At 41.6% G+C, this 15,941-nt stretch overlaps 1 protein-coding gene across 2 annotated transcripts in view; it reads right to left on the reverse strand.

The window, feature by feature from the left end:
* The window catches only part of NELL1 (neural EGFL like 1), an 845,221-nt gene that overhangs the window by 23,960 nt on the left and 805,320 nt on the right, over window positions 1–15,941 (reverse strand). For both annotated transcript variants that reach the window (XM_066364424.1, XM_066364414.1), the window contains one exon: window positions 315–508. In XM_066364424.1, the coding sequence (XP_066220521.1) occupies window positions 315–508 (194 nt within the window). The remainder of the gene's footprint in view (window positions 1–314; window positions 509–15,941) is intronic.

Below are 15,941 nucleotides of genomic sequence, written 5' to 3' on the forward strand. Positions count from 1 at the left end.
GCGTGGGATGAGGGCTCATTAGAGCTCTCACCCAACCAACATTAAAGGCACTGCAGGCTCTCAGCGGGAGGACTAGCTGGCTTCTCTGCCCTGCAACCCCTGTCCTCTGTGGTCCTTCTCAACCCCACACCTCGCTTTTCATTGAGAGCAGGTATGCCTGCCACTCGCATCAGCATTAGCTGTAACAGGGACTAGAACAGGAGAAGCCTTTTCAGGAACTACAGGACAAGCTGAGGGAAGAGGTGGGGAGGAAGAGAAACAAGGGCGGAGGGGAAAGTACAGTTACAATTTCGGCAGCACTACATTGACTTTACCTTGCAGGAACAGACGGAACACCTGTCTTCTTTCAGGGTCCACACCTGCCCATTGTGCTTCAGCCCTCCTTCATGGGGGCAGTCACCAGAGCAGGAGGGCCCGGAGGGACAGAGGCAGTCGAAGCCCCCTGCCAAGTTGATGCAGGCGGAATCATTCCAACAGGTATGTGTTTGTAAGGCACATTCATCAATGTCTGCAATAAAGAAAGCACAGGGCTTTTGAATCTAGCGAATCACTAGAAAAAAATCATTTACGATAGCATTAACATTATTGAGCAAAGTATCTTGTGCCAGGTACTGTGCCAGGCTGTTTACATGCATTACCTCATTTACTCTGCAAGATAGCTCTGTGCTGGAGGATGGCTTCTCATCTCTATTTTGCAAATAATGGAGCTGAGATCATAGAAGTAAATTATCATGCCCACTGTCATTTAGCTAATTAGTAGCAGGTCTGAGATTCAAACTCTCAATTGTTGCACTCCAATTACTAAATTATCCAGTAGCAGCTCTGAATTAACTTTAGGATATTCTCAAGAACTATACCATCCAGAGACTATAAACACTGCTATTTCATGAACAGTGTAGATACATCCTATGGAGATCTGGGTCTTTTAGAAAAGCTGTGAATAGATTAACCACTGAGTAGGAACAAATGGGTAATTAGGGCAACCCTGAGCCAGTTAGACTGTCCGCAGATCCTGGGGCTAAGGATGAAAGAAGGAATGATGGTTCCTAACCATCTCTTGGTTAGGAAGGTGGTTTCCTAACCAAGCCTTATCATCGCAATGGCCCAGGGCATTTACCACATAAGAAAGCATAACTCTAGTCAGTCCTCCCTGACTTAACAGGGACCTTAAGTCTTGTGGTAAGTGACCTTAACAACTTTCCAAACATAGTTGTCCAACCCCCGTGGGCACTCTATGATCTCACAAGGCAGCCAATTCCTTCAATGAGTGACCCTTTTGGAAATGTCTTCCTTAAATTGAAATGAAATATATTAACCAGTGGCTTCTACTTCTTGCCACTAGTTCTAAAACTACTCAAGAAAGGAATATTTGTTTTTTCTTATTGATGACCAACTGGATGCTATCTGAAGACAGTGGTCATTTGTCTGTCAGAGTATTCTACTCCACTGATCAATCTACTGGCATGCCCTTCAAATATTCTTCAGATGACAACATTGATGCCAATAAATTTTTACCAAAGGTTTGCTATGCACAAGGTTCTTTGCCCACTAGGTGCTATAAATGTTCTATGACATGTAAGACATTGTCCTCTTGAGAGAGATAAAGTGATACACAGGAGTACAAATAGATAACTGTTGGGCAGTTAAAGTAAGAACAGTACAGATGAACTTATTCTACATCTTAAATTTCATGTTAAATACAGGGGTGGGTAAACGTAGGTTGACAGTTGTTCATGGAAAATAATAATAAGAGTACAAGAATAAGCTCTGTGTTTCACATACTCACAACTGTAAATCTACTTTTGCCCACCCCTATATGTATAAGATTGCAAGTACTTGGTTAAGGATTATGGACTAAATTAAAGAAAAAATTATTGGCATTGGCATTTTCCCCTAAAGTGCTCAAAGCAATAAAATACTCAAAAGCATATTATCAATTTTTTTTTCCCACAGCTCTTTCTCATGAATTGCACCACAGAATTGCAAGATGAAAATAGTCGTTCTCATTTTACAAAAGAAGAAACTAATTTACAGAGATGGCTAAGGGAATTCCAATGATATTTCCTAAAAAAAGCTAATTCATTCCATGATTTACTTTTTGTCTCTCTCCTACCCATTAGTTAATGAATAATGACCCCTCCTTTGAACACTGTGGAAATAATCCCAAATTAAGATGCCAAAATTCAGCCCTGGCTGGTTGGCTCAGTGGTAAAGCACCACTCAGTGTGTAGGTGACCCAGGTTCGATTCCTGGTCAAGGCAAACTGGAGAAGTGACCCTCTGCTTCTCCACCCTTCCCCCTTCTCCCCCCCCCTTCTCCACCCACAGCCATGGTTCTATTGATTCTAGTGCATTGGCCCTGGGCACTGAGGATAGCTCCATGGAGCCTCTGCCTCCAGTGCTAAAAATACATAGGTCAGTTGAGAGCATGGCCCCAGATGGGCAGAGCACTGGCCCCAGACAGGGGTTACTGGGTGGATCCCAGTGAAGGCATATATGGGAGTCTCCCCTTCTCTCACTTGGAAAAAAAAGAAAAATTAAAAAAAAAAGATGCCTAGATTCCAGGTTAACTACAAGAAGACCTCAATTACCTCCGCATTGTTCCTGGTCATGCCCATGCCATTCCAACACATTTTATCATATGGTGCTCCTGCTTAAAAGCTCTTTCATCTCTTCAGTTTCCTTCCTCCACTCTGAATCTTCCTAACTATAAGTAGCATTGAATGTGGGAGTCAGGGGACCCATACTTGAAAGCAAGCTCTCCCATTTAATTGAGTGGTTACTATATACAGTTCATTTTATCACACTATATGTCCTTAATCATATTATTTAGCCTCTCTGACCCTCATTTATCTCTTGTATAAAGCCATACTCACTTAATCAATGGTCATTTGAAAATAAAAATGTCAACAGCATAATAAGGACTCGGTAAATTTTGTTTCTTGATTTAATAAATGTAAATGTTTAGGACAAAGTTCAAGCCCCACCTCCTCAGCTAAGTATATCCCAGTTTGATGCCAATTCACAGTAACCATTCACCTCCTCTGAACTCCAGTTATAATGACAGTAAGTGGTAGAGAGCTTACAATTTAGGTTTCTACTACCTTGGAACAATACTAAACTGATACATTTACATTATTCTCATGCCCTAGTTTTTGCTTAAAGTAACAATTAAAATATTCAATCTTATACTTCTCTAATCACATTTATATTGAATTTATATGTCTAGGAGATATAGGTAAAAAATTGATAACTAGACCAATGGTTCATTGCATACATAATCATAAAAAATAAAATCCAGATTTCTTCAAATTCTGTGTTATCTTCATGCTTATCACCGAGACTACAAAATTAGCCTCCTTTCTGGTCTCCCTGACTTCAACCACTTCTCACTCTAATTCAGTGAGTTTCAACTGTGGACCCAATAAAAAAGAATTATATAAATAAATAAAACATTAGGCAAACTTTTAAAAGATACTGGTGGCCAGGCCACCACCACTGGAGAATGACTCAGTTGGAATAAAGTAGGATCCACACATTTGGGTTTTGTTTAGCCAGATAAGAATCATTGCTTTCAACATCTTCCGCAGGGAACTGGTGCTCTCAAAGCAAGTCTGTCCATGTCGCTCCTCTGCTTCCCACCTCTCATTGACTCTCTGGTGCTTTAATAAAAGGTTCAAACTCCTAGCATAGCCTGATATTACACTTCAGCTGTTACCTTCTGCCTTTTCCCTTTCCATTCAAAAGCAATGGGTGACCCACAGCCCACGTTGTTTCCTCTGTGACTTCAAACATATCTTTTTCTATTATGTGCATACTACCCCTTCCTTAGCTCTACTTTTTCTCAGCCTATATGGAATGGGATGAGTTAATTAATTGAAAAGGTAAGCACTTCCCTTCCTGTGCTACCTTCATCTCCATGCATTCATCAAAACTGGGATCAAACCTCACCACCACTCATTATGCAAGACAATCACTAAGGACGTTTGCTTTCTCTGTACCTCATGTGCTATGCTATCTTTGCATTCCTCTCTCAGGAGATACGTTGTCAATATGTACATTTCCATATGTAACTAGTGAGTTCACTGAGTGTAGAGGTTAAATATTTTTGTTTTTCTCTTCTGTGCCAACTAACACATAATACACTAAAGATGTCCAGTGTATTTACTTAAATTCAGGAAATTTACAGACTAGTACTATTGTAGTGGCTACTTTGCCAAAATTTGTCCTCGGGATTGTTCAATTGCCCTAAGGCAGGAGTCGGGAACCTATGGCTCACGAGCCAGATGTGGCTCTTTGATGGCTGCATCTGGCTTGCAGACAAATCTTTAATAAAAAAAATAATAATGTTAAAAATATAAGACATTCTCATGTATTACAATCCATTTATTTCCTATTACTCATGTTCATGGTTGCAGGTGGCTGGAGCCAATTACAGCTGTCCTCTGAGACAACAACGAATTTTTATTGGATAATGCGTATCGTATATGGGTCCTTGTATGGCTCTCATGGAATTATATTTATTTATTTATTTATTTATTTATTTATTTATTTATTTATTTATTTATTTTGTATTTTTCTGAAGCTGGAAACGGGGAGAAATAGTCAGACAGACTCTCGCATGCGCCCGACCAGGATCCACCCGGCACGCCCACCAGGGGGCGATGCTCTGCCCCTCTGGGGCATCGCTCTGTTGCGACCAGAGCCACTCCAGCGCCTGGGGCCGTCTTTGCTCCAATGGAGCCTCGCTGCGGGAGGGGAAGAGAGAGACAGAGAGGAAGGAGAGGGGGAGGGGTGGAGAAGCAGATGGGCACTTCTCCTGTGTGCCCTGGCCGGGAATCGAACCCGGGACCCCTTGCACGCCAGGCCGATGCTCTACCACTGAGCCAACCGGCCAGGGCTGGAATTACATTTTAAAATATGTGGCGTTCATGGCTCTCTCAGCCAAAAAGGTTCCCGACCCCTATCCTAATGTATAATAACCACAACTTTCTCCTGCCAGAAATACACTTAATTATTTAAAAGAATATTTTAATTTATTGATCTCAGCAAGAGAAGAAGGGGGAGTGGAGAGAGATAAAGAGAAAGAGAGACAGGAACATCAATCTGCTCCTGTATGTGCCCTGACCAGGGATCGAACCAGCAACCTCTGCACCTTGGGACAATGCTCTAACCAACTGAGCCATCCAGCCATAATGGAATATATCTAATTATTATGTTTTCATCTACTGTAGTTCAAAGTATGGTAAATAACATATAGGAACCACACTGAAATAGCAAGACAACCTTCCCTCCTCTCTTCCCACCAGTTTCTTGTCAAATGCTTGAAGATAAGGGTAGAGGAAGACCCATTAACAAATTACTAAAGATACTGCCTGGAAGGCTGATTTCAACAGATCCACACACAGTGGCTACACAGGGGTATTCAATTGACGGTCTCCTCTAAAATCTCTAAATTGGCAATTGATGCCCATTTATAATATGCTTTTCAACATTTGGTTATTTTGCATCACGAAGTTGCAAATGTATTGGCACTGCTTTCCTCTCGTAAATTAAGGAACCTGAGCATAAAAATGAACGTATCTCGTGTGTGCACTAAAAACAAGGTGCCAAAGCTGGCTTTGCTTTTGTCGCTCAGAATGAAAGGATTTCACAGCTGACTGTAGGACCACATTGCCTACAGAGCTCCATGTAATTGCTTTAGTTATGACACAGAAATCTAATTCTGCTTCCATGCAATTTAACAGATTTATGGAAAGCCAGATGTTAGCAATTATGAAAACCGACATTATTCATATTCTTGGTAATACAGACCTGTTTGCTGTGCACAAAACCAACTTAATCTATTATACATATCCCAAGGCATCCAAAGGGAGGAGGCACCCTATTTACATAGAGCAACTGTTGTTCTCTGCTGAGCAAACACAAAGACTTTCACCCATGATACTTACTCACATCATCAGACCCCGATGACAAAGACGCCATGACAGAAAAATCGGGCAAAATATTCCACGCTTAAATCTATAATCATTAAAGTGTACTTGTTTTTTCTTATTGTAAGTAATGGCTCTCGGTGAATTCCTTGAGTTTCTCTTTGTAAATTCATTATTTAAATGCTCCATGCTCAGATGAGGTTTTTTCCAATAAAATTCCACTGCTAAGCTTACTGTATATTAGAAATAATTTTCTTGCATTGATATTTTCATAATTTCTGAAAGCTATTGTACTCAGTTTGGCTTTAAAAAAGTGTCGGATTGTGTCTAGTCACTCTGCTTTGTTCTTTAATTTGAGATGCTTAGGAAACGTGAGCATGTAAGAAAATAAAATTCAAAGATATTTATATCAGTAGCAAGCAAACCAATCCCAACATAGCCCCAAACAATTTTCCTACTCTTTACGAAAAATGCTTTTGCAGAAGTTTTAATAGCATAACAATGTTAATGGTACCCACGTCAGAAGATGAAACTTTAAGTTGATTTCAGAGATCAAGAGAAACATTTTTCCCCCAGTGGTTTGGTAGCAATTAGGTCAAAGGAGATAACTCTTTTATTATCCCTTTTTCTCTTTCTTGAGTAATTTTCACAGCACATCTAGTTTTACTTTCAAACTCAACACAAGTGATATGTCAGAAAACAAATATTAACCTGTGCTTTGAATATCAAGCTGTGTGTGTTCTGACTTGGAAATTGTTACCAGGCATTAGTAGCTTGGCAATGAGAACAGAGCGTGGGGGTTTATTAATGATGAACAAGGTAGAGCACAGATGCCTCTCCCATAGTTAACACAAGATTGCCTCTTTTACAGTGGCAGAGAGAAAATTATAGAAAAGAAATATACAGGCTGCATATCAGCAAAGTAAGTGGAAGAAACAAGTAGAGAAATGTGAGCTCCAATGGGGCTTGAAAAGTGCAAGGCTAATGAAACTTCAAGTGGCATAGTTTCAGGTCAGAACAAGAAAGGTGATAGCCATGCTCTCTATCGTGTGCTAGTCATACCACACTCGGATATATTATGTTCCTGTTAGAGTGTAAACTATTAAAAGTGGGTTGACGCACTTGGGATTCATCAGAAGAGATTGACCAGCACAGTGAGGGCCTCAAACTCAACTTGCTTTAATGACACAGGAAGGGTTCAGCCTGAAAAGTAAAGACTGAAAGATTATTGAACTACATTCATCCAGTCACTAGTAACCAATCATCAATCAGTTAACCAATTACACACATGTTCATTGAGCCTCTACTCTGTCTTAGACATCGTGCTATGGACTGGGAATAAAACGGGCAAAGAATACAGACATGATCCTATAAGTATGGACCCTACAGTCTCTTCCCATTTTTTTCAAGTTATAAACATTTTCTACAGTTCCATCTCTGGTTTTTGGTTCACTTGTCCTCAGTGGAAGCAGTTTAATTACCAGTTCAAAGCTTCGGGTTTGGACCCCAGCAGCTACGGGGGCCAGTTGCTGTGACCCGTTTTTCCCATTTGCCTGAGACCGGGAAGGTCCCCCGAAATAGATGATCTTCACAAGTAAAAGAAGGAACGTTCTGGGCAAAGGGGACAAATTAGTCAGCTGCCTCACAGTCCTATCCCTGCAATTTATTGTTTGTATGACTTTGGAAAATTTGCCTAATGTCTCTGAGCATTGTTCCTATCATTTGAAAAATGTTGATAAAAATGCCCCCTGAGATAATCTGGTAATTTGGGTAAATACATGCTCAAAAGTATATCATGCAGTAGTTGTTCAAAAATAATTAGCTGCTTTTATTGTTCTTGTCTGTAATGTTTGTATATGTTTTCTCTCATAGAAATCAACTCATTTCACAAATTCTGTGTTTCCATCTCCTCAGGAAATAGTCAAATCCTCACCACTAGCCCTGAGCTCTAATTATGCAGTCAACCCCACCTCCGCCTGTTCACTGAGGATTTCAACCTGCATTCTGAATTCTGAATTTTCACGGATTTGATCAATACATTGGTCAGCAAATCCCAGGGATGCTAACACTCCAGGCTTTCTGATGAGCCTTAATCAGTATAGCTGGTGCTAATAGTAAGTGACTAATATTGAAAGATTTTGGTTTGCTGACACTCCACAAACTTGCCTTGGTCGCCGAACACCTTTTCTTTAGATGGACTATATGAATTTGGGTGTTTTACTGTGGTGGGAGAAAACAGTTTCTTCTAGGTAGGAAAGCAAGAGTAAAATAAAAGCATAACAGCCTTCTAAATTAACCAAGTTAATTTACTTTCTGCCACAAACAAGTCATGCTTAACTAGAAATAAAATCTGTTTAGAAATCAATTCAATGCTGACCAGTGGAGAGAATAAATTTTAAAAGGCTATATAATTGTAGAATTTTTTTTTTCCTGTATTTTTCTGAAGCCGGAAACGGGGAGAGACAGTCAGACAGACTCCTGCATGCACCCGACCGGGATCCACCCGGCACACCCACCAGGGGGCGATGCTCTGCCCCTCCGGGGCGTCGCTCCGTTGTGACCAGAGCCACTCTAGCACCTGGGGCAGAGGCCAAGGAGCCATCCCCAGCGCCCGGGCCATCTTTGCTCCAGTGGAGCCTCGGCTGCGGGAGGGGAAGAGAGAGACAGAGAGGAAGGAGAGGGGGAGGGGTGGAGAAGCAGATGGGCGCTTCTCCTGTGTGCCCTGGCCGGGAATCGAACCTGGGACTTCTGTACGCCAGGCCGATGCTCTACCACTGAGCCAACCGGCCAGGGCCCAAAGAGAATTTTATTGCATAGAAGCTACAATATTGATGCCAATGACTTAGATTCATACATTTTCATATCCGCTTATTGGTGGGAGGGTGGGCTGTGTTATAGCGGCATCTACATCACAGAGAATTAGAACAGACATGTGTTTGCACATTACTCAGTGCCTAACCTTGGGCCATATACACGGCTCACAAAAATTAGGGGATATTTTATCGCTTCATATTCATTTTGAAATATCCTCTAATTTTTGTGAGCAGTATATAGTCTCTTTTTATATTCATTTCATTGTTTTATCACTTTAACAAAATTTCACCCTCAAAAGAAAAGAATTCCCCTCCTGCACTTTCATGGTGTTATTGTATCTCTTTGTTACCTTGTATGCTTAGCTGTGAACATACTTTTCTATTTTCTTATTTATTCAAAAGTAATATTCTGGTTTATTTATCTTTACAGTGTATTTCACCTATGAAGAAATGTAAAATCATGTGTTAGATTTGAATCTGGTTGAGCAGTGATTTAAGAAAGAACCCTGCCCTTTGGGTCCTCAGTTATCTCTTTGGTAAAATATAAGAGTAGTAAAAAATAGTTTCTTAGTTCCTGTCCACTTTCAACTTCATATACGTGCTTTTCACCTTTGTAGGGCTGAGCTAGAGTATGAGTGGTGAAGATTGTGAACAGGATAGAGGTGAATGGAAAAATCCAGCTTCAGGAGAAAGAGATTTCTTAGAATTAGTTTTCTTGGGCATTTCATACTTATGGAATCATCTCTAGTTTCCTTTAATAATGAGTATACACAAGCAGGTGCCAAAGAGAGGAAGTCATGAAGGGAGCAGCGTGGCCTCCTGGGGTGCAGGGGAGCTGGGCAGTGGGGTCCTTAGTGATAGCTCTGCACACGGAATCCAGCCGGGGTGAAACCACAACTCTGTTTTGACAAATCATTCTCTCCAACAAATTGTCAGATGAGAAATGATTTCTCTCTCCTATGCCAAGGAAAGGTCTTAGGCACAGAGAGGTCGCAAAGTAATTTCATTTACTATCAGAAACGCCTTACAACCTACATAGAAATCAAAGGTTGAAAAACGTTGTCCAAGGTATGATTCTAAAATCATGTCTCAATTTAAATAACGAGATGGTCAAATTATAATTCTCAAGAATTCATAGACCTCCCAAGACTATTATTTACTGTTTCCTTTTACTACCTTGTTTACTTTTGGTCCCTATCTTTCAGGAAGTGGTCAAACCTCTTCCAGAAACTATCCCAGTATAAGGAGAGTTAGGGTGTTGATCAAGGACAGCAGTTTGGACCACTACTGTCAAGAAGGGCAGGATCTACTTACTGAGAAGACCTACAAGGTATAAATAAGCTTTAGTGGGATCTCATGGTGTCTTTTCTAAGCTAATTTCTTCTCTCGGATCTCCTTCCTCTGTTCAGATTTCTTCTTCTCATCAACTGATTTGGTAAAAACAGATTTAGGGCTGCCTCCTACTTTGGAGGAATATCAACCAGTGTTCACTATATGTAAAAGGTAATAATAAAACAAGGAAGGCAGGTCCCTCTCTGAAAGCATTACAGTTAATTGAAGTAGACAGAATCCTTACCATCTATTGCCTAATGTGACTTATTCCCTCTGGTCCATTTCTAGGTTTGGACCATCATAACAGCCTCTAACTGCTCACCTTGTGTAGGTTTCTTCAGAGAGAGGCGACTAACAGTCTGATCCTACCACGATCTCATTATTTCAAAGATCTTTTTAAAGCAGGAAAATGACCCACTTTGAGTCGTTACAAGGTCATATACCTAGAAATTGGCAGAAACTTGTATTTGAAGCTGTATTTTACTTACCTGTGTCCCCACTGATGGCTTTAGTAAGTCACTTCATAACTTCTCAGCTGAGAAATTGTTACTCTGTGGCAAAGGAAATGTCAGACCTCTCTGTTCTTCAGTTTACCCATCTATAAAACTGGGACTCCTAACAAACTGGAAGGGTTGCTATGAGAGCTACAGGACAAAATGTGAGCACAGATTAGTTTCTTGATAAGGATCATGGTCAATAGCTGGCTAATTCTAATGGCCTCTTTTTTTTTTCCCCCAGAAGAAAGGCATTCCAAACAAAAGGAATAAGAACAAAATTGCACAGGTGAGTAGAAAATCACATTGATACAAGTAGATAGATGTTCTGAAATTTTGTCAGAAATACTACTACATTTATAGAACTATATTTTATATTTGAATGGCTGTGTCTTGAAAAGTATCAAAGTGTTTTCACAACAAAATAAATGTTTCAACAACATTGAGAGACACTGATATTATGACACAAGATTCACAAAGTCCCTCCTCTATTTCCAGGGCTCCTTCTTTGCCACTCCCTGCCCACAACACACCCATCTCTACCAGGCACATCATCCACACCAGAAGTCTCACCACCCCTCGGGCACATTTTCATTCTTTTATGACTCTGTCCACCCAGAGAGCTATTCCTGCCTGAAATAGCCCAATGCCTGTTTTGCCTTCTCATCCTCTAGACCCAGTAAAAATATATTTTCTGTGACAGATTCCCATCTACACTGCCATCCCGACATGCCCCAACCCCGAGAGGAGTCAGTCACTTTTTTCTTCAAGTCTCTCAGTTTTATTCATTTATATATCTTACTGCTTCAGCCTCGTCTAATCCCTGCCCACCTCCTCTCTCTGCTTTCCAGCCTGGAAGGACATTCCTCTCTGTGTGTCTAAGACTCCCACAGGGACTAGTACACACCAGACCCTCTCAATAAGTGCTCGTTAAAAAAGTGAATGGTGATTTTATGCACACAGTGCTTTATTTGGTCCGGGTATGGCAGGTTAAAATTCCCTGCTCATAAACCCGCAGGTAAATATTTCAGAGCAACATGAGTAACCTCGGGCTAAAACAAACACTTCAATATTCAATACTCATTTCAAAGACGTGTGGATGCCGATCTCAGAGCCACCGCATAGACTGGGTCTCTGGCTCGAAGACATTCAAGCCAGGAGTGTCTGTAATGAAACATTAGCTTGCACTGTGCTTCAAGACAGAGGAAGCTGACAACGACATAGGATGCGATACCAGGGAGGGCTCAGAAACAAGAAAGGAGGGCAGGTGACTCTCTCCCGAGACCGAACTGTAGAAATGCAGGTGGAAAACACTGAGAAATTAGGTCAGAGTTGTGACTGGAAACACGGGGTCTGGATTCTGATAGTGTATTTCAACACTGGTTTCTACATTGTGAGGGTCAGTGTCATTCTGAGATCCCGGTGAGAACTGGTTCTGCTTCCTCCCACGGATGCCTGCACATACACATCCACCAACTTACGTGCGGTCTCAGGGCAATCATGGACACCTCTGAAGGCTTTCAAATAACCCCCCAAGGAGGAGGCTTTCATATTTGAGTGGACAACAAAATCAGCTAAAGGGGAGGGGGGAGCTCATAAAAAAACCTCCAAAATAAAAAACATCTCCAAGCCTGACCCCCAGGTTTGCTGATGCAGTAGGTCTGGGTGGGTAGAGAATATCCACTTCTAACGACGTCTCACAGGGGAAGAAGCTGGGGGTCTGAGGACCACCCTCCCAGAACTACTGCCCTGAGCTCCGCGGAACCCTGAGTTCGCAGGCACTACCGTTCAGACAGCTATTTGTTTAGGAAAACCCCCCTCATTCTGCTGTCACTCAGATGGAACTGCCAGCTATTCATGAAGAAAGCAGAAAAGCAAGAAAGTCATTTAAAATCTGTAAAGAAGATTTCGCAGGGTGTAAGCTTCATGATCCCGTGCAGAAAAAAAAAAAAAAAAAAGTGCCTCTATTGTTGCTTGATCTTTCCAAAAATGCCAAGTTCGTAGTGAAAAGGAGGCTTTAAAGAAAACCACAGACACCTTGCAAAGAACCATTTAGGGGAAAATGCCAGTCTTTCCCTGCGTGTCAGCCAACGTTATTCCCCGTTCCGGTCCTGGCCCTTCCCGCCCTCCAGTACAGCCTTCCCCACTGCTGCCTTTTCTCAGAACTCCCACCGGGCCTGTTCACGCAATACAAGATTGTCACCCAGTGCCGCCGGAGACCTGTGTCACTTGTCTTCCATCCCTAGTGTCGGAGGAAGCAACTGACCTCTAATGGCCGCTTCTGAGTTGCTGTGGCTGAGGCATCGCATTTACCACAGTGGAAAGAAGAGTGATCACCAGGATATTATTACAAATTTGGAGGGCAGGCTGGCAAACAAATAAAAGTGGGAAAGAGGCAAAGCATCTATTCAAAGACCTTGTGTTTGTCAGAAACGTGAGGACTGGCACCATGTAGCTCAGAGACAAACCAGCTACTCATGCCCAAAAAGCCTTTAGAAAAATCTCTCAATACAGTATGGTCAAGTGGAGTGATTTACATTTTTTAATGATTACAGCAAAAAAAAGAAAGTAATAGACCAAAAATCCTACGTTAATGATTTCCTTACACCAAAATTAAATAATAGTACAAAAACTGCTGGGACTTGAAGGACAAGTAGTGTGCTCAATAAATTTTTGTTGCAGACTGAAAAACCCTCTTTTCAGCAGCTCATAATTGAATGATACTGAATAAAGAACATTTTCTAGAAATTCCTCAAGAGGGCTATATTCATTCTTCAGTTTCCAGTTAGTACACACTATATAGAGTGCCAAATTCTCAAGACACCTGGGGGGAAAAGGCTCCTAAGCCAAATAAATCTGAGACACTAACTATGCAGAGAAAAGGCTGGTTAATAAAGCAGCTAAATTTCATTAATTTAGAATTTGCCAAATATATTTCCTAACACAATGCATTGTTGAAAAGTACCCCAGCATTAGTGTCCTAAGCCCCAGAGTTTGAAACACGCTCTGTGGAGCCATCGCGGCAGCTGGGTATTCACCACTGAGGCCAACTGGAAGGAAACGAAAAGGCTTTGACTAGTCAGTGCCATTTCCTTGTTGCTCACTTTACATCAAGCAGAAACCAGATGCCAGTCAAAATATGTGGCCCCCAGAGCAGAGCTGTGCTCCTCAGTTCAGTGCAGCTGGGGCAGAGACAGGAAACCACTCGCGCTCAGCAGCTGCGCACAGGTGAGCCAGCTTCCTTGCCTGCTGGTCGGGTATGCCTGTCTTTTTTGACTTGTCAGTTTTGATCCCCATGATGGTGACTGGACATCCTTATGTAGCAATATTAGAAGTTCCCATTACCTTGAGGCCACCTTTCAGCAGGGGACGTGTTGATGCACTCAGGTGACCTCTTAGATGGTCACCATCCTTTTGTTCAGTTATCTGATAGCCCCCAGTATACACTGGGATAGAGTAAAACATGAACTCCTCTGTACACACACTCAAAATAAACTAAATGAAGAAACTGTGGCCCTGGATGGTTGGCTCAGTGGTAGAACATCAGCTCACATGTGGATGTCCTGGGTTCGATTCCCAGTCAGGGCAGACAGGAGAAGTGACATTTGCTTCTCCACCCCTCCTCCATTCCCTTTCTCTCTTTCTCTCTCTTCCTTCCTGCAACTATGGCTCAATTGGTTTGAGTGCTTCGGCCCCGGATGCTGAGGTTGGCTTCATAGAACCTCTACCTCAGCCACTGAGAATGGCTCAGTTGAGAGCATGGCCCCAGATGGGCAAGGCATCAGCCCGAGATGGGGGTCACTGGATGAATCCCAATCGGGGCACCTGCAGGAGTCTGTGTCTTTGTCTCCTCTCCTCTCACTTGGAAAAGAGAAAAAATGAAAGGAAGGAAGGAAAGAAGGAAAGAAGGAAGGGGGGGGGGAGGGAGGGAGGGAGGGAGGGAGGGAGGGAGGGAGGGATGGAGGGAGGGATAGAGAAAAAGAGAGGAGAGAAAGAAAGAAAGAAAAAAGAAAGGAAGGAAGGAAGGGAAAGAAAGAAAGAAAGAAAGAAAGAAAGAAAGAAAGAAAGAAAGAAAGAAAGAAAGAAAGAAAGAAGAAAGAAAGAGGAAGTAAGGGAGGGAGGAAAGGAAGAAAGGGAGGGGAGGGAGGGAGGAAGGGAGGGAGGGAGAGAGGGAGGGAGGGAGGAAGGAAGGAAGGAAGGAAGGAAGGAAGGAAGGAAGGAAGGAAGGAAGGAAGGAAGGAAGGAAGGAAATAAATCATGCACTCTATACCAAGGGTGCATCTACAAGAACACAATGAGGTAGAAAATGAAACAATTAGCTGAGTAATCATCAGTATTCAATCCTTAATTTAATCTTTCATGAATTACCTCCAATTAATAAACAACTGATAGAGGTAATTGTAGGAGCAGAGACAAAACACAGACTCTTTCACATGGCCTTGCCACTGGATGCATTTTTGCTCATTTGATACCTAGCCCACAAGGAGTTTTTGGCTATTACATTATCACTTGTACAGCACGACCTTAGCAGCAAATAAAGCAGTATTCTTTTTTTTTTTTTTTTTTATAATTTTATTTTTTTAATGGGGTGACATCAATAAATCAGGATACATATATTCAAAGATAACAAGTCCAGGTTATCTTGTCGTTCAATTATGTTGCATACCCACCACCCAAAGTCAGATTGTCCTCTGTCACCTTCTATCTTGTTTTCTTTGTGCCCCTCCCCACCCCCTATCCCTCTCCCATTCCCCCCTCCCCCCCGTAACCACCACACTCTTATCAATGTCTCTTAGTTTCACTATTATGTCCCACCTACGTATGGAATAATACAGTTCCTGTTTTTTTCTGATTTACTTATTTCGCTTCGTATCATGTTATCAAGATCCCACCATTTTGCTGTAAATGATCTGATGTCATCATTTCTTATGGCTGAGTAGTATTCCATAGTGTATATGTGCCACATCTTCTTTATCCAGTCATCTATTGATGGTAAAGCAGTATTCTTGTTGCCTAATATTGAAAAAATCTTAAACATGCACACAGTCTTCAAAAAGATGTCAACTAACATTTTCTGGAAAAAGAAATTTACCAGGTAATAGCTATAGGACCAGGCACAATATCTTGAACATCTTCGTGCCTCAGTTTCTTTGTCCTTTAAGCAGAGAGATTGTAACAATTCCCAATTATTGGACTTGTTTTGAGGATAAAATGAGTTAGGAAGTGTAAAGCTCTTAGAAGACTGTCTAGAACATGAAGCAATCAGTTCATCTTAGCTATTATTAATATTTATTTTTTATCCTAAAATATACCTAAAGCCTCCCACCCTTAGGTCTAAATGTCCCCATGCAATCTGGCATGACTGTTCTT

The sequence above is a fragment of the Saccopteryx leptura genome, chromosome 1 (genome assembly GCF_036850995.1).
Source record: "Saccopteryx leptura isolate mSacLep1 chromosome 1, mSacLep1_pri_phased_curated, whole genome shotgun sequence".
NCBI lineage: Eukaryota > Metazoa > Chordata > Mammalia > Chiroptera > Emballonuridae > Saccopteryx > Saccopteryx leptura.